At 42.5% G+C, this 26510-nt stretch overlaps 1 protein-coding gene across 1 annotated transcript in view; it reads right to left on the bottom strand.

The window, feature by feature from the left end:
• Positions 1 to 26510, bottom strand: part of LOC308114652 (protein MTSS 1-like) — a 47607-nt gene that overhangs the window by 8337 nt on the left and 12760 nt on the right. Inside the window, exons 4-6 of the mRNA XM_080471702.1 lie at positions 8252 to 8336; positions 7092 to 7183; positions 6809 to 6883 (exon numbers count right to left, since the gene is read on the bottom strand). Coding sequence (XP_080327828.1) covers positions 6809 to 6883; positions 7092 to 7183; positions 8252 to 8336 — 252 coding nt within the window. The remainder of the gene's footprint in view (positions 1 to 6808; positions 6884 to 7091; positions 7184 to 8251; positions 8337 to 26510) is intronic.

Here is a 26510-nt window from a genome sequence, read left to right as displayed (position 1 = left end):
AGAGAAAGAGACACGGGCACAAGAAGCACATTTAAATCAGTTAGGTGATTGTAAAATTACTCGACTACTACGTCTTGGCTTGAAGTGAATAGTACCACTGAACTATAAAGACAATGTTCTACCTTCTACACTAAAAAGGATAACTAGTCAACTTTCTCATGCATGAAAGGTCACAGACGACATGATCATGTAGCAGTGAATGAACATTTCAAAGACATTAGTGTTTAGGATTTCTGCTTCTCTACTGTTATCTCCTCATTCTGCCACTGGAAATGTTCTAATATGAATGTACTTTCTGGCCATCACCTCGGTATGAGAGGGCACTCTTGTCATGGAAATCTTTCCTCCCTCATGTTCAACACGTTATCCATGGTAGGCTAATCTGTTGTTTGCCTTGTGAAGCTGCAATCTATCGTGACGAGATATCCAAAAGTGAGAGTCGACTCGATAATCTTTCAACTTCTCCTGTTAAACACTTCAATTCCCAGGAGCTCCATTAAATGATAAAGAGCGACTCTGCTTGAGTCTGCCTTCCTAATGACAGAGAGTGCGAGGTATCTCCGAGACCATCTGGTCTTTGTGCCGTCTTTTAATATGCATATGTAAATGCAGAAACGTTTGAGCTCAATTACACTCCCAAGGTTACCCTGTTATTCAGCGCTGCCTGTGTGGTTGCAGGCTAGTGTGTGTGTGTGTGTTTTTAAGAGAGGATACCCTGAAGCCAAATCAAGTCCTCTTGAGTTCTCCAAGGAGGCAGGAAGGCTGGCGACTGCCCAAGATGACCTAAAGTGAGCCTCAAAGGCATTATCTAACCACTTGAGCTACGCTTCCAAACACACACAAACACAAGAGTTTCAACTTTGATACATCAAGGTTAACCCGGTGTTCTCTGTCTGCTCCTGTTTAAAGATACACTGGCGTCATCTGTTGACATTTGATATGAGGTCCTGTCACATGCAAACAAGCTGGACGGCGAGTCGGAGTTCGGAAGGGAAGTCATCCTCACCTCACAACGTAAAACTAAGATGTCCATTTCTTGTGGAAAGCCTTCACTAATTGCTTTAACTCTTTACAGTTAAAATAATTAATGAGCGGTGGATACAAACAAATACAGACGTGACAAAAACGAGGAGTCAGCCATCTGAGTAGCTCTAAGAACTCCTTTCTTGTTGACAAGATAAGACAAAACCCAGTTGCCGTGTGTTAAGGATCCATTTACCGGGCCTAGCGGGGTGAGTTTAAAGCTGCACGCGGAGGAATGCGAGTTATGTGTGTTTTTATGGCAGCTCCTCCTATATCACATTATAGAAACCAATGATGAGGTAAATCGACTGTGGAGGCCAGGCTGGAAAGTCCAAATTACAGTATATATATTTTCAGTCTCGTATGGATAGAAAAGCTGCTTTTTCGGGCAGATCAGTGTGCAGTTACTTTACGTGAGGGTTTGTGGGAAGTTGACTGGACCTGAGAATGCGAAGACAGGCCTCATTCATTAGTCTGGTTTCCATTGCAGGACTGCGCTCATTATCATTCATTTGTCCGCAGGCAAAGGAAGTCTTTTTCCATCTCATTGAAACAGAAATTATTTGTACATTTGCTCGATGTGTCAAATCGTGTTATGACCAGTGTCATCACGTCTTATTGGAGGATCAAGCAAAAATCTTGTGTATCATGTGTATTATTTCTTTTTTTAAAGCTAAAACTGCAAATAACTGGCAGTACATAACCCTTCACTTAAACAGGCTCAAAGTGAAGCGACAAGCAGCTGTGGCGCTTGGTGATACAATTTGTGCCACATAACCCTGAAACCTGTTCTTATCACATTATAGCCATGTTTTGTTTGACTGTGTATTGAGACTAAAGTTTCAAACTTACGTCTCTCTTGGCTTCAAAATAAAGAAGCCGATTTTCAGGCCCTGAAAGCCAAGGATGCTGTGGTGTCTCGTTGGCACGCAGCAAAATAAAGAAGCATACTGAATTTTGGTTTTCTCCCACTAGCTCAAGTCTTGGCAGTCTGTTTTCTCAACATAACCAAGGTGGTTTTTTTGGGGGAAAAACACGACTTTAAGATGAGGTACTTTGTCTGAGACAGATGGAAAGCCAAATATTTTTCTTTGTTGCTGTTTTTGTAGTGCCTGTGAGGGGCTTGAGTCGTGCCAGCACTTCTGCTAAAGGCTGACCTATTAAGAAGCGGCTTATCCTCTACTCATTGAATCGCAATAAGAAAAAAAAATTAAAATCTTTGTCACAAATGCAAGCAAAGTAGTTTGATTAAGACTTAGTGAGTAATCTTCGAGTTCAGCCCATTGAAATTAAACAAAGATTGAACCAATTCCAAATATGCATACACTCGTGTTTCCCATAGGCCAATCGTGGAAACTAACCATACAAGGGTACACATTATTAACTACTTAACTGTGGCAGACATAGACAGGGAAAAATATTCTGAATGTGCAACTAGAAGCAATATTCATTATTTAATCGGCGTGTTACAGATATTGAAGCTGATGTAAGTGAAGTGATTGCAGAGATGAGAAGGGCTGCACATGTGTCTATGACACTGAGTCACATTAGATTTCTGAGGACTTCAAATGATTCTTGCCTGACCTTAAGACTCACCCCAACTCTTAATGTAACCTTAAGAGTCCCCATATTGAGAGCATGTGAATAGAATTGGCTCTTCAACAACAGTAACAGATACAGTTTTAATTCCCTTCAGAGACGTGGCTTACTTTAACTTTAACCTTAGTTGAACCCTGTGATAAATCTTCACCTAAGAATTTAACTTTTTCTTAATGGGGACTAGTCTGCAGCTGGGCTGAAGACCTCACCAGTACATAAGATAACTAATAAACACACACGGCACAAGTGGAGTGCTTGGGAGACAATGCAGTCACATCCTGGCATGAAACTTCAACTTGTGGTAAGCAAGGGGGTGGTTAGTGCCAAACTTAAGCTTCTGCTACGCGACAGCTTTGTCGGCGTTCCTGGGTTTGTCCACATCCCCAGTCTCTGTGCTAGAACTTGTGCATCTGCGCTGCCATGTGAACAAGATCCTGATTGCTACTTTTTTCTTTTCCCTTCAGCCGCAGACAAACATCGAGGTCCATCGGACATCTGTGGTCACTGTCTGGACTGTAAATAAATCTGAGCTACAACGGATGCCATGCCATGCCATACCCCCCCCCCCCCCCCCCCCACCACTTTCAGAGATCAACAACAGAAGTGGTACATACTGTTGTAGTTTTTTACTCTGAGATGACAAGACGATCTTCAGCAAATATGCAAATGTATTACCGTAGCACTCGATATATTGTAATGACATTTACCAGTCATTTCATCATTTGCATTGTTTCATTAGTTGAAAATGGCTTGATAAAGAGTCAACTAATTTGTACCATACATTTGAAACACAACCGCCTCTTTGATGTGTGATGTGTGTGTGTGTGTGGGAGAGAGAGAGAGAGAGAGAGAGAGAGAGAGAGAGAGAGACAGAGACAGAGACAGAGACAGACACAGAGACAGAGAGAGAGAGAGAAAGAGAGACAGAGACAGACACAGAGACAGAGAGAGAGAGAGAGCTATTACACATAGGGCACAACAGATGTTCAACAGTTACTATTTTCCTACCAACGCCAATCGTTTTATATCTTCAAACCATCATAACCATTTCATTCTGTTCTTCATCTATTTTTGACTTTCCAGACTAGATGAGCTGTATTTTGCTCAGAGTCCACGCACATGCATCTGCATGTGCACGCACAAATGAGATTAACCACTCCGGCTTTCACATGGCCAATGATTACATTAGGTTGCAGTCACAGGCTGTTTCTTAGCTCGGCCGGGGTCTCGGGTCAGAAAAACACCCTCACAAGACACGTATCAAACATCAGTTCTGGACTCACCGACGCAAGCACACAGATGGTGTTTTATTCCTGTGAGCAGATGGAGCGTTCTTCTTTCAAACAGTATGACTGGATCTAATATTGTACTTCTAAATTTGATTTCAATTTATGAGTGTTGCTGTGAGCCAGACACAGTTCGGGAACGTTAGGTCAAGTTATTATCTTATTCCCGAGGGAATCTACATCACACCACATTGAAAGACAACTATAATCTTATCCGAGTTGATTTTTGTCGGCAAACATACAAAATCCATCAACCTCAGTGGGATGGATAATTCTAATTTACCATCAAATCTATTAACATCTGTCCTCTAGCCTTGCTTTGTCCAAGTTAAGAGTCTCAAGGAGTGTATTCCAACTGGCAGAGAACGGATCATCACTCCAATCAAAGGGCAAACGCAGAAAAAGAGACAAACACTCCGACAGAGAGACACACGCATACACTTGTACTATGCAAAGTTATAATTTTACACGATCACCAATCACGCACACACTCGGATATCAATATTGACAGAAGTCATGCAAGCCCACCGTTCACAACAATTTGGGGTTTCAGTGTCAAACAGGGACAAATCGACACATGGTAAGATGGGGGACTGACACGGCGACCTTGGGATTAAACTCTACCAACTGAGCCCCACATGTCTTTGGATTGGTGAGAGGAAATCACAGCAACCATCATAAACCCATACAAAAACACAGCGAGAACATTGAAACTCCACACAGAAAGGCCTTAAACCCAGAACTGATCAAGGGTCTTGGTTAAGTGCATAATGGAAAATGATGATTTGTTTTGTTGTGGCGGCGCTTCCTTATTACAGCCGTGGTCCACTGAAGATGAGACAAAGTGCTTGAGTGCAAAGGAGTGAAACGGAAAATTGTTGTTATGAACCGCCGTCAAAGTTGATGCCACAGAGCTGATAAACAAAGAGAGTGTTTATAGAAAAGGATCTAACACTACAGCACTGGGCTGGTGAAGAAATACATGCCCTACTGGTTAAGACCCAAGAGATCGCAGGTCTACTGCGGCCTCCACTCCATCTCCTTTCCCCTTGTAAACAGTCTCCTCTTTTCCCTTGTTTGACCACATCAGTTGTGTTATTGTGATGCCGATCCCATGACGGGACCTTTCACTACGAACTACAGGCAGTATAAGAGATTGCTCATGAGAAAACAAAAGACAGAAAGTAGAGGAGGCCACAGTTAATAATGAACCTTATCATAAACACTTAAAACTGTATTACTGATGACATAGGTTATGGCAGAACAGAGACTTACCTTAAAAAATTTTTAAAAAAGAGCATGCAAATACTTACTACAGTCTACATTTATTAAAACAACAACCAGTACTTCTAGTAGCGACTTTACTTCGCATCTAAGATGCTGAGCTGAACATTCCTGCATAGGCAAAAATCTGGACAGCATCTATTTCACAAACTGACTTACCAAAAGTGTCAGCTGCAGTGCAGCGTAAGGTGAAGGATGGTATCAGAACCACATGGGGACAAGGAGAGGAGAAAGATCCAAGTCAACTGAGGGAGCGCGCCAGCACTAAACACTAATCCATCACATGAATGTGCAGCTCTCTCTGTCTCTGTGCCTCTTCAAACACTGCAGGGCAACGTGCTAAAGACTTCTTAAGAAACCTGGTAACATAATTAAGTGTTTGAAAACAAGTGTGAGACTATACTGACGTAAGTCTAATGTGTGTTTCATACAAACCCAAAAATATCTGTATCTCGGGTATCCAGAATTAAGTTGATATGTAGACGAGCTGTAAAGTTTTCAGGCCACATTCATTTACTACAGTTTTGTGACGTTGCAGTTTGACGCAACAATCACAAAAATTTCAGAAAATTTTAAACAGTGTATTCTGAATCCTTTCAGAAACCGCTGTATGTGGGTTTAAAGTTAAACATAGTGGAAAAGAGGGAGAATTACTGACTTTTCAGGCTTAAATGTCTTCTGATCACTTTAGGAATGTCTTCCATCCATGGATTTAAAACGGAAACCAGCAATATCCCGAAACATACTAGACGCATAATCATCTAATTCCTTTTTTGTGTATGGTATGTTTTTTTCTTCTCTCTCTCTCTCTCTCTCTCTCTCTAGGTAGGTGAATGCGTATGTCGAACCTGAGCCAAGAGAGCTGCACACAGAGAAAACTCACTGCCCTCACAGAGTGTGTTTACCAAGTAAGGTAATGTTTAGCCGTGCTCCATGTGCACTACTTAACCAGTGAGGACAAACGTCCTTGCCAACACATCACAGCTGTCTAACGAAACACTCGTGCACAATTTGGAAATTTTCCTATTTGATGTAAAAGATGACTTTTTTGTTTCTTGGCTTGTTTCTTCAGCTTTTAGAAATCTGAGTTTGGATTCTAGCAGACATGTCTATGAGCTCATACAGGTTAAATATAGCTTGAAAACAACTACAACGGGGATATAATGTCTGTGTAAAACCTAGTGCACTAATATAGCAATAGATGAACTGCTTTTGTTTTTTTGCTCCTCTTCTCACAGCAAGGAGCCTAAATATTTCAAATTCACTCATGTTGGCACCCAAGAAAACAGATGGCTGTTAGATTCACCTGCAGGTCAATGGACATCATTTCAATTCATCTTGTGCCTGGTCAGAGATATAATATAACAGCAATGAGAAAAGCAATGATGGGATTTTAAGACGGGAATGTAGGAATATTGGTATTTCTTCTGGTTTTACGTTGCATGTTTCACACTGACGTTTTGGAACAACAGTCATTTCAACTGTTATATTATTAAAAATGTGTTCGGATAGACTTGATGGATTGGTTTTATTGGGTTTAAGCTGCTTTTATTATTTGCTCAATTATCTGTATTTGATCTCTTTTTTTCCAGCTATTTCAAGAAAAAAAATTCTACCTTTTTTTGCTTTCTTCTGGAGTTTCAACGTGTCCGAAGACTTCTTCTTGATTTCTTGCCGAGCTCTTTTGTACTCTGGCGGAAACAGGTAAAAAGGTCAATGAGCTGTCGCTAACCTCAGTAGAAAAATGATAAAGTATGGAAAAAAAAAAAAGAAAAAAAAAAGACTTTCAAATAACAATACTTGTTAATTAGCAATTAAAAAAAAACAAAAAACTATACAAGTGTTAATACTTCACATTGCTGAAATGCTTTTAAATTGGGATTGCACCTCTTTTACAACCTTTTGCGTGGTCCTTGTCCAAAGTGTTGACTCCTCTTTTCCACTCCTCCATCTGTTCCTGGAGAGGGTTGATCAGACCCTCCAGGAAGCCCCTGTAAAAACAGCAGGTCCATTATTCCCAGTCATGCTGATCAATTGCACCATTCAAAGTAAGAGGACAGGTTTTTGTTCCTTTTCTTCTTTCTTGCGCCGTGCTTCTGTTTGAAAAGTATTGATGGAGTTCACATTAAACTAAAAAAGCTTTAATTGGAGTCAGTTTAGGGCAATACAAAAACAAGTGCGTGGGGAGTTTTAGCCAGTTTAACACATTGCGTCTGTCATCCAGTTAAAGTGGCAGACAAGCTGTCAGGCCTAAAAGTCATTAGATCTGTTTTGCTTTTCTTTTGTTATGTCTTATAACTCGGTGTCAATCATTAACAGGCGAGAGAAGGAGAAAAACACTGAGACAAAAAAAAAAAAAAAACTGAAAAAAGGTCTGCGTCTGACTGCGTGTCGCGGGGGGAAGTGAGACGCTCGTGCAGTTACGTCTGTCAATCATTACCCAACTGTGCCCGTCTTCCAAGATGTATTTGCAAGTGTGTTTGGGAGGTGGAGTGTGTGAGTGGTGGACAGCTGCAGTCGTAGTACATGAGGCTAAAATTAGACTTATCCCTCTTGCAGACATTTCCACAAAGTAAGTGTGTGTGTGTGTGTGTGTGTGTGTGTGTGTGTGTGTGTGTGTGTGTGTGTGTGTGTGTGTGTGTGTGTGTGTGTGTGTGTTCACAGCCCCCCTGTGTATAGTCCCTGCTATGGAGATCCGAGTGGAATCTCCACTGAAATGCCAGCTGAAATTAGAGAGCCTCTTGTCTGTGGTGTGTTTGTGTGTGCGCGTGCGAGAGCGCGTGTGTGTGTGTGTGTTTGTGCACTGAGACATTATAGATGCACGTGTTGCCAGACAAATAGTCTCTTTCCCAACATTCCACCACCAGCGGCATTTTCACCCACGCATGTAAAATGTCAAAACGCGGAGGGCACAGTGAGGAGACGGTTCATAAACACACTATTTTACCGGAGTTGCACTCCCGGGATTTACTGAAAGTACAATCGCAGATTACATTATACTGCACATTTATATTGTGATGAAACGCAGCGCGGGGATACTCTGGTGTAAAGACCCTTACATGGAGAACTGCTTGAGTTTGGCCTCTATGCTGCGATGTCTCATACACATCCTCGTCAGTGCAGATCCAATGTCTCTGGTGCCACCTGAAAAAAGATGGAAAAAGACAAAAGAAGTCGATGTTAAAATCAATTATATTCATCTATTGTAACACACTATCAGTCGCCAAATCTCATGTACCGGACCAGAATCACTCTGACTCATCAGAAAGGGACATGGCGGAGGGAAAAGAAGGAGGAAAAATCCAAACGGGAGATTGGATAGAATATTTCAGTCTTTCAGACTGAAAACAAACATTTTTGTAGCTTATGCCTCAGAGACACAGATGCTTGTAAAACTAAAAACAAACAGCATGCAAACTGTTCCATACTCTCCTTGGCCATTCAGACTGTTTAGTGGAGATTTTATTCAAATAAACTTCCTGGGGAGAGACCGACTTCAAACTATGAAGCCCGTCGGTTTATGGCTAGAATAGTAACACACGCAACTGAAATAGTTCATATAAGCTTAATTTCTTTTCTCTTTATTAACTTTTGAATGGAAAAAGACTACATTTTATTAGTATGGGTTAAACTGACACCTAAATGAAAAGCATAAGCGTAAACAGTTGACAGCTGATGTGTTCAAATTTAAATTGAAGTGCCATCACTATTGCAAAAAAAAAAATCAACAAAAAAAACCCAAATCATCGCTGCAAGACTTTAAAGAAACACGGTCACAGACTCGGTGAACTCTCTCTCTGCACTGCCTCAGCTAAGACTGTCAGAAACAGCAGGAAACGCAGAGTTACGAATTGCACGGATATTCAGGTCAAGAGGGGCGATGAGAGGTTGGAAGTGAAGCCTTGGTGGAAGTGCTGGGAGCTAAAGTCTGCTTCCTTCACGCAGACAGACGAGCTGTCCGCTTGGAAGGCCTCAGGCTGGACCCCAACTCCAGGACCCGACGCTGATTGACGGTTCTATTGTCCGGGTGCTCGCTATGACAAACCGGTCTCTCCGTGGGATTACTGTGTGAATGACTACACGTGTGAGTGTGTAAGTGTGTGTAAGAAAGAGTGAAAGTGGCGGCAGAGTGATCTCCTATGAAAATGTGCGGAGATATTATAACATTCTAATTCGTGCGTGTGTGTGTGTGTGTGTGTGTGTGTGTGTGTGTGTGTGTGTGTGTGTGTGTGTGTGTGTGTGTGTGTGTGTGTGTGTGTGTGTGTGTGTGTGTGTGTGTGTGTGAATCCCCTCCCGCAGAGCAAGCCATTCTGCTGTCAGCACAGCCCTCGCTGCATGCAGAGACGCACACAGAGCCGTCACTCACTCGCGCTCTGATTTACAACACACATTCAGTGACAATGCTTTTTAAAGCCGAAACAAAAGCATGCGAGTGGCTGCTTATCGGTCCAGCAAAACTTCCACAGAAATACACGGAGACATCCTGTAACTATAAGTTAAAAGTGCTGCTATACTATATTTTCTCAAGTTTTGCATTGCGTTAAACATTTTCTGAGTCACCTCTTGGGAGTGCGCATCAATACTGTAACGTAGAAGGCAGACATTATAGAGAACTGTTTTACAGTCCAACTCCTATATTGATAAATGAAAATACGAGTGTATGAATCCAAGTTAAATATTGGTGTTGTTCCCCCTAAAACAAAGTCTCCTTCATAATAAACTACAGCAGTGAAGCTGTAGCGATACTTTATATATTTTTCCGTCACAGTTGCTGGTAGTTTTCAGACAATCAACATCGGCTCATCTCTTCTAAAAGCTTCTAATGACTGACTGCTAAAAGTCACAAATCACTGGAACAATTCACACATTTGCTATACCTTTCAACCACATGTAATTTATTGTCATTTCCACTGAGGCCACTGAAACCTAGTGGGGTTTTTTTTCCGCCTTTGCCCTTTCATTCATTAATACAGTTTTTATGCGTTTGTGACAGGTGTGGCTATCACATGCCTTAAAAGACCATTTTGTTACACAATATCATAATGCTCCTTTATACACGCGTTGACTTGTTTAGTCAGAAAATACATCCATCCATCTGCCCACATCTTTCTCGCTATGACTGTTTGTTATTCTAGAGGGTGTGGCTGACGGAGGTCAATGTGCCACACAGAGGCCACACAGTCAAGAAAAAAAAGGGGGGGGGGGTATTTGGAGCAAAGCAGAAGTTGGTTTTTCATTAGAAAGTTACTGGAGAGTCCCGCCACATGCTGTCAAGGGAAGGCTTCGGTTTCAGCAGATTATTCATTCGCCACAACCCCACCCACGTTCTTGGATTTGATACCAGACACTTGAGGAGAACCAAGATGTGCTCCTGGCTATGTGCACACGTGAATGGAAAGAGAGCACACAAGCAGGCATTTGTGTGGGATTTACTCAATCTCCATTTGTTCCACTAAATGGCACTTATCCTGTGAGGGGAAGATTCTACTTCTGTCACACGGGAGAGGACAAGGATGCATAGAAATGCGGCCGCAGGTGTTCAAGTTCTGTGTCTTTGCAATAACAATATTCAGGCTCCACATTGACAGGCTTTGCAACAAAAAATGATCACTGCATTCGTCATCCACGACCAAAGTCTTTTGCCAAATGAAAAATAGCTTGGTTCAGCCAACATCTCATCTTTCCACCACTCTGACTCCCCGTCACAGCAGGTAGCCAGTCAGCGCGGCCTCTGCCTTTTCTGGCAGTTACCCGGGAAACTGTATACAATATGTGTGTGCATTGTCTGTGCCAGCTTCAATTGGATGTGGGCCCCAAGTGGTTTTACTGGGTGAGGACCCTTGTTTTCTTGTGTAAAGACACAGACATGTCTGAAAAAACATGACGCAAATAGCTTACATGTGTCGTTCCATTTACAGCACAGTGTAACAGCTTTTTTTTTTTTTTTTTTTAATTGCTTATGGTATAGAGTACATTAGTAATTTCTTTCTCTTGTTCTGCACTGTGAAGTTGGTGAGACCATTCACGTTAATGAATCAAGCTTGACACATCGTCAGGACACGTGCCAAAGGCGGAGGGTGTCGTCTAAAAGTAAATGATGAGTTGATTTCTTCCCCGTTTGTAGACTATTATCTTGTTGTTTTCAGAGTGAAGTAGCTGCTAACACCTAACACATCGTACACTCTTTCTACCGCCGAGTGACTGGGGACAGAAATAGCTGCAATGGCAGCGCCAGTTGTCTACCACACAAACGCACAACCTAACACGCACACGGCTTTGAGCTTCGACTGCGCCTGTGGCGAGCCATACTACTTCTGTGTGCTTTTAAATGTAAGGGTGCATGTGTGTGACAGTGCACCTGAACGCGTTTGTGTGTGTGTGTAGTAGAATAGCCGGCTGTCGGTAAGAATAGCTTCATTGTAACGTGGTTGTTTCAGAGGCTTGTAATTATTGCAGTGCCACTGACTTAAAGCCAGGCAAAAGACACACATATGCACTTAAAAAGACGGTTCGTTCTTTGGTGGAACAACAATGCCGGACTGACGCCTTTTTGTGAGCAAAACGAAAAGGTGGCAGCTGGAGCGACTTTGAGAAAAATCAGCAGATCTAAATTCTCTGCTTCAGTTGATTTTGGCTTGTGCATAAGATTGTGAGTCAGTAATATAACACAGAGGAGTGTTTTTTCAGTTGTATTGCACTGCATCGTGTGAGTCGGTGTCGGCGTGTGTCTCAGAGAGAGAGGGAGAGAGATAGTGACAGTATAGCAACTTGATGTCGAGTTGCCAAGCCTGACTTCGTCCTCAACCCCCTTCCAGACTGTTCCTTGGAATGTCACACTGTGCTGACACAGAGGAAGTGTGTGTGTGTGTGTGTGTGTGTGTGTGTGTGTGTGTGTGTGTGTGTGTGTGTGTGTGTGTGTGTGTGTGTGTGTGTGTGTGTGTGTGTGTGTGTGTGTGTGTGTGTGTGTGTGTGTGTGTGTGTGTGTGTGTGTGTGTGTGTGTGTGTGTGTGCCTGCACTTAGTTGAAGTACTTTACAAAGGGAGGTTTGGTGGAAAAGGCCAGTGAATCACAAGGCACAACAACATGGGAGTCCATTGATTGAACGTGTCATAGTATCTCTTCGGATTATGACGTGAAGGTTGAAGAGCGTAAAACCGAAACATCCCATCTGTTTATTTTCGATAGACTTAACTCCGCAATTGTCCGGGACACAGCAGGCTGTGAAATAGTGTTCTTGTCCGGGTTAAATAAACATGAGAGGACAAATTGTCTTTCTTTGTGTTTGGACAACGGGGTTAAGAGTTACAGCTTTCTGGTGAAATGTGATACAATTTGGTGGAATCTGAATGAGCAGCAACAAAGCAGGAAGCAATGCGATAGCGAACAAATCTTTCCTTTAGGGATGCAGCTTATTCCGGTGGTTAAATGCAACAACTAAAGAATGTTCTAGACTTTGGATCATCAAAATACATTAAAAACATGTATTTAGCATAAACTCTAGCATTGGGTTGATAAGGAAGAATACACTGTAATGTAAATAAGCAGAGACACGATAATGTTTTCAAAGGACAATGCAAAGTAGCTTGTCGTCTGTAGTAAAAACATTTGAGATATGTGATGTGGAGAAAAAGAGAAAAGGACAAAAACTAGGGATTGATGAGGTGAAAGTTAAAAGATCAAAACCTCAACACCTCAACACATTGATTTAAAATAGAATTATTAGAAAGGGGGATATGAAAAACGTAAAGAGAAAATAAATAAAGAGCATGGTAGGTGGGGTAGTTTTGACATGTAGATTAGAGAGGTTGAATAGTTAAAACCAGCTCCCTGCACGGGCACCAGATGGCTGCTGTTAACCACGGGCCGGTGGTTACACTGATAAGAGACTGGAGACCATACAGCTGGGTACATGCACTCACATACACACACACCCAGCTGGACAGAGGAAAGGCGATCTGTTCACTCGCAAATTAGTGAGCACGAACCCTAGTGTTTTCTCCAGCTCTCTAAGCATGCTCCCCTTTTGATGCTGCTTTCATTTAAATAAAACTACAAGATGATGAATCTTTAAAATCGCCATGTTCCACTGTATTGCTCCCCGCTATGATGCAATCGTGCTTATCTGTTGCATCCGGCCTATACAGCAGGTTATACAACACTGTCAGCTGTGTTTACATTTATATCTTGTGCGATTGCTTTGTAAGAATCATCAGGTGGCAACGTGCCCGACGACATCGCATTCCCAAATGAACATGCCCACTGATGCTCAGATAATCACAGATGCAAATACTGCTGAAGGAAAGTAGGTACTGGAGAGGATAATCACTAATTTATTGTAGTTTAGCACGGCTTGCGTCACCATCAGCAATATCCAAGTACTTTCGTTGAATGTGTTTCCAGATAGATCTGCTGGAGTGGTTATATGTCCGTTTTTTTTTCTGACACAGTCAACATTCAGTACCTTGTTGGGATTTTTCAAGAGGAAATTACAGCTGAACTGTGCTGTTTTTGTGAAAGGGCACCTCTCCAACCTCCAGATTAAAAACTGTCTATTTGAGCTTTACCACTTTGCTGGAAACTTACGTGTGACAGATCTGGAGCTATAACTAACAAAAAGTGGTTACATTACCTTAAAGAGGTCTTGTACATTGATCAAACACGACTTGGTTTAACTAACAAGTATTTCAGGTCAGAAATGGCAGTGGGGCAAACATTTGTTTATTTTTTTTTAAATCTAACTAATCACTTGTATCATTCCTGTAAACCAACAAAAACTGTTAAAAGTATTTTACGGTCTTAATTTTACTTTTCAAAACATGTATTAGTGTGCGCTTCAAGGTGCATTTAAACTGGTTAGAAATATCTGATGATAACGGCAAAATTAAAAGTGAAACGTTCCGCCTCTCAAATGTCAACAGGCAAGCTAATCTACTGGCTGGCAAATATATTTATAACATTCACACACACACAAACTTGTACACTGGAAGCAATAGTGTTTGACGCAGGTCGATCTGCTCATGGAAGACAAACAACGTAATGGTAAACTCGCACTGTCGTAGATGTAGCAGGTGTGTTCACCTGCTATAAACAGGAGATTCATGGACACAACCGGCCGGTGGTGGTTGTTATCTAGCGTAGCTCAGACCGTGGCTTGAGCGTTTTGTTTTAGGTCCGCCCCGAAATAATCCAAACTACGAAAAACTGTTCAAAGTGCCACACTCCTGAATCGGTACTATGGAGTTCAGTATTTTTCCACATCATTTTGGGAAAAGATCTCGCATGTCCAAAGTATATCTAACAAATCGAGTTGATATTCTTCAGTGGAAGAGACACATGGATCCTGACACACATGAAGGCATACACGCAGTCTTAACAGAGCAGTTGGTATGCCCAGATGGAGCCACCCACACAGCACAGATACAGGCTAACGTTTCATTCACTGATTCGGTGACTCCGTCAGTCTGGGAGCCTGCTGTCAGTATCCGATGACATTCTTCTATTAATCATTAACAAAGTGACTGCTTGTGAACTTGTAAGAGGGTTTTAATGAATCTGGTGATTAAAATGGCCAGAAAAAGATCAGTCAAATGTTCAAATTACACAATCAGTCGATGAAATAAACAAATCAAAAATGTGCTATATTATTTGTACTTGATAACGGGTTAGGTAAGGTAATGTGTGTGGATTATCTTCAAGGTCAAGGGCTTTAAATAGTCTCTTGTGATAGTGGATCTGGCCTCTTCGGGATCCAAACTCTTCTTGTCATTCATCAATAGCTGTTGACAGACAGACAGCTTGTCTGTCTTACGTTGCCGACGCGCACACACAAACTCGCACTCGACAGTCGGCGAGTCCTGGCTCAATGAGCACCGACATATACAACATGCGAGCGAGCGAACGAACACACACACACGCACGCGCACACACACACCTGCTGTAGTGTGACCAGTGCTGACACAGAAAAACCCCGGACTGTCTGACTACAGCTCCAAACAGCTGTCAGGCCAGAGCATGGGAGGAGGAAAGGGAGAGGACCGAGAGGAATGAAGGAGGAGGATCGAGAGAATAAGGAGGAGGATGAGCACTATTTTCAGATTGTGTAGAAATGATTTAAATGCCTTACGAGCCTATAAACTGTCTGAGCTAAAGTTGAACAAGAGGTGTGTGTCCTGGGTGATATATTATGGATACAAGAGTAAGATCTAGGTGAACTTATTTAACTGTATATCAGTCAAAAAAGTCTCCAAATGTTTATATATCTTTTTTTATTTTGAACTATCTGTGGTTCTTTTTGTTTTTATTTAGCAATACGGACTCTGTTGCTGCTGGCAAAAGTTGAAAAATACATACTATAAAGTGTTGACAAAGGATAGCTGTCAAGGAGAGGGCATAGAATAAAGACTATCAGCTCTAGTATAAGTAACAAAACCATCACAGTGAACTCAGAACTAACCATCATAAACCTATATTACATAATGAAAGAAAGACTGTGATCCACTAAGCAGGCAACATTTTAAAAGTCTCTCTTCATACTTCTCCACTCATGGAATGCTAAGTTGAGTGATAAAGGCTAGAAATCCATCTCTACTGCCCCCGTTGAGGCATCACAGTCAACTGTGGCGCCAAAACAACTGCTGCCTGACCTCTGAGCATCATCTGTGAAGGACAGCTGAATGCGGCGGTTACTCACAATACGCATATGGGCAGGCAATGTTCTACTTGCTCTTCACACTGAAACACATTATATTTTAGAAGAAGAAGAAAAAAAGGAAAGACAGAAGCGAGTGTAACCTGTAGTTCATGTAGTGAATGCGTGTCAGTGTGCCACTGCAATGCAGTGAAATGCACCCTGAATAGTAATCCACGAGACTCCCGTCACCCTTCCCTCTTTCACGGCACTTCCTTCTCCTAAAGTCTGGTTTTATCCGGTATCTTCTCGTCTCCTCGTGGAGATCGTCATCTCTTCCCTCTCTGCAGTGTGTCACCATGTTTTGTTTTTTTTTTCCTTCTAATTCACACTCCCCTGTTCTAATTTCTCTCCTTGTCACCGTCCTGTCCTTCCTCACTCTGTACCGCTATCTCACCAGCAGTGTGAAGAGTGGAAAAAAAAAAAAGAGCAGCAGAATTACTTTGGAGCGATGTTTGTGGTGTTGATTATAGTAAGATGTGAATGTTCGGTGTACGCCACACAGTGCTGAAACTGGATTCGGGAAGTGTGTCAGTATGCTGGTGTAGCCGCTGCAACCTGAGGACAAACGTAAAGAATAAATCCAACATATAGAGAAGAAAACAGCAGAGGGGGAACTGTGGGCTGGAAAGCTAAAAAGCACGAGGGCAGTGACAAAGCGAGGCCATTTGAGTGTGACAGTATGCCACCTTTGTGTGGATCTGCAGCGTGAATGCTAACGAGGTCTTCAAGCTACAGATAAACAAGAAAAGATAGCTGACAGATGCACTCATTGCACTCTCTGTCTCCCTCTCTCTCATTGGGATGCTATGAAGTCACTGTACCCCCCCCCCCCCCCACCCCCCCCGTTATTCTTTGCCTTTCACCGGTACTATCTCGCAGTACTGTGCTATGAATGGATACTAAACCAACGGATGGGAACCAATTAAGATAACAAGAGTGCGTCGTTCTTGCCTACAAAATGCTGCCATCCTTTTTCCTCTCACTTTCGATGGGTTTGCTCTGTGGGTAATTCATCATCTTGCGCATTTGTTGCTTATTTGGTCCCAGTCAGAACAACGTTTCAACATGATCGTCTGACACATGGTGTCACAAGCGTTGAAGAACCCAGAAGCAAAATAAAAGACGGCAAAAATAACTCAAAGCATTAAGCTATAGTGTTGTCGGAGAGATTCCAGTAGCTGTGGGGCTTTAGGACAATAAAATAGGAGAGTCACAGAATGATTTATGACCAAATGCAGCCACCTGACCAGAGCACAATGGACCAGATGTTTCCATTGCTGTAAACCACAAGGAAGGAAATAAAGAAGCTCCTCAAACTGGAACCAAACACGACTATTTCAACATCACAATGAACCTGGATGACCACGGAAGGTTGTGTAGGAAACTATTTGGAGAAGCATGGCACCGATTGGTGGGTTTCACCACCAGCTTCACAAAGAGGGTACACCAGTACGAGGGTGGTCTCTTAAAAGGCATCCTCTGAAACCAAACCGTCTCCAGGCAAACTTGACATGCAAATTTATGCGAACTGGCTTGCCGTATTCTTACAGTGAGATATCACTACTGCACATGTTGGTTTCTGCAGCAGATCGCAGTGCAAATCTGGGTCAATCTATCGTCTGTATGCCTTTGATTTCAACTTTGAAGCCGTTATCTCTCTGATCTTCACAGTACATGATAGGCTTTGTGTGCTCTGGTTTCGCTTTCTATCTTTTTTTTTTTTTTTTGCTCCGTACTGTCCACGGCTTCTTCTCACTCTGCTCCCACTGCTACTCTCTGATGTCTCTGTGAAAGTAAGCAAGCCAGTACCGTAATGTTAACACGGCGCACAAGTTAATCCTGTCCGTAAGCAGTCGGCTAGTTCAATTAGCGGTCAATGTCAAGACGAAAATAAATGCTCGAAGAGGAGGCGAGAATGTCCCATGGGAAAGTATGCGACGATAACATAAGGTCTCGGTGTATCCTTAGCAAAGGGGCCTCACCATCGATTTTCACAGGGCGAATTAGCAACTCCTGCATTGCTGCTTTCAAGCTTTTCGTACACAGCAAATAGTACCGCGATGGGCAACTGGTACAGAGAGTTTCTCGCCTTGTTGAGATATGGTTGAAATGCAATATATTCACTATGAAGCTTTTGGGAGCCTTTATAAGAGTTATCTCCCTTCAGTTCCATCACATTTCTGCATCTAAAAACTGCGCAAATAAATTACATCCAAATAGCTCAATAACAACAGCTGCACTAATAAAAACCAGAGGCCTTGCATATTCCTCTCCACTGCATGGTAACAGCTCAACAGCAGCTATACATCTGCTGCCCAGAATCTGACCAATTAAAGCCACCAATGAGGGGATTTAAGCATGTCATCAGATGACCAGAGAGAGAGAGAGAAAATGAATGAGAGAGCGAGAATAGATTACCCCCAGAGCCCACTCTTGCTCTTTTCTGGGCTTTGGTGCCCCACTTTTTCTCTAATCTTCCTTTCTGGTCTGACACACATTCCACTGACAGACAGAAAGGATTTACTAAGACCTCTACCAATGAACTACATTCATTGCTTCTCTTTGGTTGGGTATTTATGGTATGCAGAACTGTGGAGCAGCAACGATAACTGCAACCTAAAAAAATAAAAATAAATGTAGAAAAAGGTCAAAGTCAACATTGCTTCAGAATCTTTCCCTCCAAATGAGTCACAATCTGTTGTCAGCGTGTGCGGCTTGAACGTGCAAAAAGACTGAAGCCACAGTTATTCATTGATAATAAGAGGACAGAGGTTCACATTTCCATATGCCTGTCAGAATAAACTGAGGTCTGAGTCACGTCTGTTTTGTACAGCGACCAAAGTTCAGAATAGTAATTCTTAACAGTGCCGCCAACATCGAAGTGATTGACAGAGAGACATGAAATTCCAGGTGCTACTTCAATGAATACAGGACAGACTAAAGCTTCAATATTAGCATAACTTGAAAAAAAAAAATAAAGAAATAACCTTCGTTTGAACACCCATCTATACATCATAGGTCAACAGGTAATACCAGTTTTAAGGGCGGAGAAGGTACAACAGTCATTTTAGACCTTGTAGACACATGTCCTCCAACTGAAGATACATTTACACCCAATCTTGATAAACAACATCACATTATTTTGAAGTATGTCAATTACTAACCCAGTAATCAGGTGAGGTCAATTGTGGGACCACATGCAACTCATTTACATTGGATCTTCTAATCCAGCCTGCCGAGTCCTTGAGAGCAAATTAAGGTAGATAGTCACTGCAGTCCTACTGCCATGCCTTCAAATGATGCTCAAGCTGCATCAGCATTCAAGATTCAACATGTCAGGTACGCAGCAGAAAGCCATCATGTGGCTGGAGAAGCAGAGCTGTCATTCAAGGATTGAGCCAATGGCTGTTCCCCATCCCATTCTATTATGACCCTCCTATTCCAAAATATGAACTTATATTGGGAACATTTTTTCAGACGCGTTTGTCTCTCATATTTCACAGAATATTCACACCGAGAACACTTGATAGCTCTAAAATGTAAAATGCGCTGTCCACGGACACGCCATGCGTGTGAGGGTGTGGCCGTGGCCATGCAACGGGAAGTGCAATGTAAAGAGCCTGAGCATGGTCAGATCAAAGTTGACACGTTGCATCAGAGACCAGCCCTCATCACAGCTACAGCACAATGACAACCGTCAGCCATAGCGCCACATGCTGGAAACAGGTACTACAGTCTACATAACCTCCAACTGGCAACACACTTCACATGTTTCCTGAGATGTTATACATATACAGTACCAATCGACATTCTCGGTCGGAGTCCCGTAAGTAGCGAGGACCTATTTAAGCAGCCTTAATTTGACTTGAAATTTCAGAATACTGATACTAAATTAACTAATAATGAACTGTTGTGTTTATGACCTGTATTGTGTGTAAAGTGGCTAAAAACATCCTACAAGTAGCCGTGTCTATTCTGCTGCTCCCTTTGTACAGGACTCATCACAGCCATTGCTACTTGCAATGGAGACTTGACTTGCTTTTTTTCTTGCATCAACTGGGATTCAGACCGGGATCTTAACCCGATACTCTATTGGCGGGAGTTTCCTACAAGGCAATGGCAAAAAATTTGCAAAGGCCTCAAGTGACTAAGAAATGGAGAAATAAAAAAATATATATATATTCCTCAGTGGGACGAAGATTTCTTTTAAAATGTGTCACAAAACTATCCGGCTTTATTAAGAAACACAATGGGAACAGGTCGTATGCAAATATAATTTAAAAGTAACAAGTCTGCAATATGACAGTAATAAAATGTTGAAGTTGGCGCTTAAAGCTGAGTGGGTGACAAGAAATACCTACATTCTACAATATTTGGCTTTTCACCTTCAGCACTCGGTATGTGAATGTGTCTGTGACCTTTCCTTTTCCTGTGGGGAGAAAGACCCAGAGGCCTCCAGTCTTTGAGATACTGGCCATAATTTAAACCAGAGACACAGCAGAGAGACTGAGCTGTTTGTCAGTGCAACACAACACTGACTTGTTTGCCATAATGACCGCCAGATTACATCCATCATGTGTGTGTCTGAGCCTTTGCATGTATAGAGTGTGTGTGAGAGTTGGAGCGAGCTCATGCGTAAGAGCCCCCACCCCCTCCAGTTTTAGTGTCAAACAGTTAGCATGGGGACTTTCTCCACCCCAGTGTCACCCTACATCCATCCACCACCCAAGTGTGCACTTCACACAAACACCTCATGCATTCAGTGTTTCATGGAGTATCTGTTGGACGATGGGGGAACAATTCAGATGCTGAAAACACTGAATCAACCTTCTGACAGAGTAACATCACTTACAGAACTTTATTATTTACTCATCTATCAACCCCTGACAAGTTTATTTTCTTAGTTTGAAAAACACTAAGAAAGCAATAAATTTAAGCAAATATAGTTGATGTTCGGGGAATAATTCAATAAATATGCCATCCTAAGACAACAAAACGAGTCACATTTTGTCCAAGTTCACCTTTACTGTTCACGTTGCAACAGATGGCCCACCTACCTCACCACACAGCAGCAAGCTGATGACGGTACCCCACTGTGCACGTGTGTCACGATATTTGTTTTGACCACCACGTGGAACTATTGTACTTTATCCTTAAAGTGTGATACATGAAGGGCAGGAGAGTTTAAGCTCAGAGACTTGTTTTATTTCTGTCACTGCTCTCCATGACTTGGCTCTTTCTACCCTCCGCCTCTGACGTCATTTATCTGTGTCTGTGTCCTTGAGGGGACTTTTAACAGCAGAGAAAGTCCCCAGTGATAATCACAAAGCGGCTTGGTGTTGCTGTCACAAACCGGCTGTGTACACACCTGGCCTCGACAGCCTGGACACACACAGGAGGCGAGGTCATAGACGCATAAGAGACAAGAACAAGAAAATAGTACAAATAAGAGGATCAAATAGGTAGACATGATCAAGGACTACATTTAAAACCCTAATTTACTTTGTCTCTTGCGAACACGATCAAATATTAATGAAATTGGGAATTGGGAAACAGGCTATTAAACACAAAAACTTGTATTAGTCTTGGCATGTGTTACCGTTTATCTCTGCAGGCTTCCAACGTGCAGCTGTTTTGTTCGATTTCGGCTTTCTGTCAACAACATGTTATTTAGGCTGTGTTACAAGCTTCCAATGTCTTCAACTTAAAAAAAAACTAAAATTTTCTTTGGACCAAATGATCATCCGTCAGTTTAAATATTTGGACTAACCAAGACATGAGAGGGCTCTGTGCTGAGTGCCGACTTTACCATTTAGTATATGTAACACAGCACGAGTCTGTGTGTGTGTGCCGTACAGAACAAAGGTGGGCTGTGTTGGTTCACGGCCTGGCCGTTGGGATGAAGTCCTGTGTTAATGTGTTCAATGTTACCCATTTACAAAAAGCAGAAACCTAAAAATAGCAGCCGTAACACATGCACTTGGGAACTAGACACAAAGAGACACACATACACCAGAGGCTTTAGATAAACAAATGTAGACACACGGCGGACAGATGCAAATGGCTCGCATGCAGACATGGAGCGGACAAGCTTTCTGCTATTAGTTGACCAAGATCCATTGATAAGCCCCGTGCGATAAAAACCTGTTAGTGATAAAGTGTGCAATTACTGATGCTCTTGACGCAGACAATGACTCGTTACAGACAACGAAACAATGTCATCAATGTCAGGTTTCACAAAAAGGTCAAGTTATGAGATTAAAACCTGATAAACACAAGACAGGAACAACTGCAGATTGTTTGGGTCAGGTTATATGGGCCATTTGGAGTCTTTTACTTACTAGCGTGTCATTGTGGAGTACAACTAGTTGATACAAATTGCTGTTCATTCAGTTTGGGATTATAGTTAAATCTTATACCTCCTATAAGGACTAGACCAGTGAGGAAACTTATTTTTCACCAACAGAGGCCATAAAATCAGCAGCTTTGCAAATAAGTGCCTATCAAATCAACTCAGAGACACAAGACTGAGGTTCATTTGCCAGAGAAATGTGTTTTGAGTTTGGCTTTGCATGCCTGTCAGATGTTCCAAATTCAGAGCTCACTGGTCGAACCGGGTTTGTGTTTAAACAAAACCAGAGAGCAAACATGGCTAACACCCACAGACACTTGTGCGGACACACACTGCCTGCACGCACAGGCAAGTGTGCAGATGATTCTCTGGTATCCGGATTCAACAGCATGTACTCTCATGTATGTCTGAAACACAACACAACAAACAATCTCTACATATTCATGTCCTTTGACGTCACCACCAGGTCGACTTTGACCCTACAGACTCAAGAGTGAGACTCAACGAATATTGGTACTTTTGGGATTGTTGCAGAAAATCCTGTGATGTGTTTTTCAGTGTTAATGCTTTTCACATTGCCTGTTAGGATTCTGACTCCATAAACCAGCACGAGAAATCGATTGCCTCGGAGTCTGAGACGGGGATAATATAATGAAAGTCAAGTTTACGTACTTTAGTCACCCCATTAGTTGTGCATGCATCCGCATGCATGTGCGCACGGGCCTGTGCACGGTGAAATTAGTGTGTGAGTCTTTGCTTGTGTCAGTGTATTTGACCCATTAACTGATCTATTTGCTGGTTGCAGTGATCTGTAAGATTCCCAGGATGGGGTCGGGGTGAACTGAAAAGAACAGAGGATGGATTGAGAGGCACGGAGCTGATGCAGGGGATGCGATCGAGGTCTGTTCGCTGGACAGAGGACAGGAAACGTACACCGCCAGAGCACGTCTTGGACTGAAACGGGAAAAGAGGACAGAAGCTTCTCAGAGAGGGCATTGAGACTGCGGGTTAGTTCAGGCACTAATGCTCCTCTGTAACAGAGGCCGAGGCATGAACTCAAAGGGGCAAAGGAGGAAAGAGCTCGATATTTTTTTTATTTTATTTTATTTTTTAAATGAAGCTGTGTATGGGGGTCTGTTGACCATGCTGACCATGTTGAGCATGCTCAGAGAAATGAGCAAAAGACAATGCAGGAGTCTTGCATTTAGAAAGGAATTGTGACCATCATTTTATAAAATAAAAAACCTTAACCTTGAACCTTGGAAGAGAAAAGAAAAATTCATCTACAGCCACTATTCCAAAATGAACCAAGTGGACTGGATCGCTTTTTACCTTATTTAAAGTAGGTTGGACGTGTCCTAGTTCACAGTAATTGTATGGCCCAGTGTCACTCGGTAAAAAGGAATGACAGAGAGGAAACAGAGACCTCATTGAGAAACAACCAGGGCATGTATATGCACAGACTCACACATACACTCTTGAGAGTAAGTGTGTGTCGTATGGGCTTGATTGTGTGTACACAGATGAATCCACAAGCACTTGATTTCCCAATCACATACAAACACAAGGCAATCCGGTGTTCCGGGCGAGATCCACCCAAATGAGAACTGTTTGGTCCCCTCCAGCTCAAAGGCTAAAGAGGTCGAGTGGATGCACCCACTTATTACCAACCCCTTGATCCGCCTTCAACTATACAGACTTGAGGGTTTAAACCTTAACAGCGAACATCATGTGCATGTTAGTTCACCTCGATTAGTCATGCACACTGGATAGCTGGCCAAGCTTTTAATCACTTCCAACTATCTACACAGACTGCGAGGTTAAAAAGAGTGACGATTTGCAAAAGTGTTATCGGCAACTCTGCTAGTGACAAGTGTAGATAACAGATAGCAGATGTGACAGCGTCTACCCAGAGGCACCAACTGCATTACCAGATGACTGGAAACAGAAGAAGGTAAATCCTCAGAGACATCTGGGGTTTACAACCCCATCCCTTCTGGGCTGCCGCTAAACACAGCAGCATGACATCAGTTTAGGGCAATATTCTTTTATATTTTGAGGTTTGTACTTTTCATAGTCATGCTATTTTGAAATATAAACTGCCCCGATGAAGGATGAAACAGAAAATGTGCAGCTCTCGACTGAAAGATATTTCTGGGAGCTGAACTCCACAGGGGGCCTCGGCGAAGCTAAGTTATTCCATAAGGAGGGGCAGCATAGTTGTAAATGGGTGAGGTTAAACAATGGGCTGAAGCGAGGCTAGTGTAAAGAGGTCAGGAAGATGGAGCACAGTCACTGTGTGGTGACTAGAAGCAAGCAGGAATTCATGAAGCAAAAACAGAACATAGCGGTTTAACCGGTGTACTTTTTGGTACAATCGGCGAGTCATTTATGGCGAAACACCCCTTGTTCCGCTCATCTGCCATCGTACTCAGATTATAAGGCAGTTTCCCACATATTTTAATCTGTGACTTAGCAATGCAGACATGTACTTCAGCACAACATAAGCATTTCAATTCCATAATCCTCCGTATTCCCCTCTGGAGAGACAGCAGAAATCCTTAAAGTTTAACAAAGGCAGCAGCTTACTCAGACATACTGGTCTGCTTCCAGTCAACACCGCTGGAGTTTGTTTGTTTGCTCTTCTGTGTGTCCCCAAAGATTCTCATGAATAACATGGTTCCCATTGCAATTAGGTAATTCATGGAAATTACAAAACCGGTACAGACAGCTTAAGAGGGATAGGCACTGGGGGAAACATAAGTGTAGATGGATCAGCCACTAATGCAGTGAGGATAAAAGAGGCCGCCCAAATGCAGATGAAACCGTGAATGATAACCAAAGTGTGAAAGCTGGACCAGTTCACTAATATCTGGACGATGTTAGACTTGCATCTGGACAACGAGCGCCTGACCTTTAGGTCTGGGGGAAACGGATTCAAATGAGAACGTAGGCTTCTAAGGGACAACGATACTGATCACAAAGTGGGCATAGATGGCAGGGGGATTCTAGTAATTATCAGCTTCAAACTGTGTTTCCTAGATGGTCTTTTTGGTTTCAACAGGCTTCTACATGCAGGATCTGTGGAAGGTGTCTATTTCATGTCTACAGAGTCAGACGTGTCTAAACAGACAAAACACTGGAGCTGCTGACAGGGCCACTGGGATTAATATACACACAGAGACACACATACTTATATCCACTGTATATGTGCACAGACATACACACACTACTTGTAGAGACAGTACCCCAACAGCTGCTAACCCATATCTGATACATCCCTGGATATATTTATTAGAGTGGACAAACTATTGTAAATCGGGGGTTGTACGGGACTCATTCTGTGAGGATGTGCATCAGAGATAAAGTTGAGCAATGCTTTTATTGTTCACATTTTCTGGAGGTCAACAGAAATGTGTACAAATGTGCCTGCACTAAGACACTTGTTTTATTTTAGCTTTTCTTCCTCAGGCTGATTTTCAAGGTCACACTCTGGGATGTGAGAATGGGCCAAAGGAGGATTCAGGCAAACCCTTTAATTATGAGTCAAAGTGGTAAAACTTGCTCTCTACAACTTTAACTGAACAGTTGTCGTGATGCAATCCTTTTACACGGTGCACCTGTCAGCATAGCTGTAACATACCGCAGTTTAGTGACTTAAACGGAGCTCATATTGTGCGTCTACGACTACAATCCTTTGATATTTCAAAGTTTTAAACCAACATTATACTATTCCTGGAATGGCAGCACAGCTAAATTACTGTATTATTTTTTATTTTTTGCACACCGTGCCCTGCCTGTTGTGTGGAATGAGATCATCTCTCTGTGTAGCCCGAGTCGCGTCAGCTGTTTCCAAGTGGTAAACTCCGAAAGAGCTCCCACTACTCACTCACTCTCGCACTCACCGGGTGAATGAAATACCACAAAGAGGTAGCACAGAAATTCACAAACAAACGGGCTAAAAAAAGACCAGCGACACACCGACACAAGCCCATTATGCACAGAAGGAAACTGTGACGCAAAACTGAAGAACAGAAGGGAGCGACGGAAAATGAACTGGTTGCTTTCTCAAACAAGAGGAAGGATTCTTCTCCGGAAAGTCTGCTCTCTTGCCTTTTCCATTCTATCGCCCCATTCTCTCTCTCCCGCTCACACTCTCTCTTCATGGATTCAATGGGGCTTTGTCTCACTCTTCACAAATGGCCAGTTTGACATTTTGGATGAAAAGAATATGGCGAAAAATGTTTGAAAAAAAATAGTTGGCCGCATGTCCCAC

The sequence above is a fragment of the Lipophrys pholis genome, assembly GCF_963383615.2.
Source record: "Lipophrys pholis genome assembly, chromosome: 9".
Taxonomy (NCBI): Eukaryota; Metazoa; Chordata; class Actinopteri; order Blenniiformes; family Blenniidae; genus Lipophrys; species Lipophrys pholis.
The sequence above is the reverse complement of the archived record's forward strand: the minus strand, read 5'-3'. Positions and strand labels throughout refer to the sequence as shown.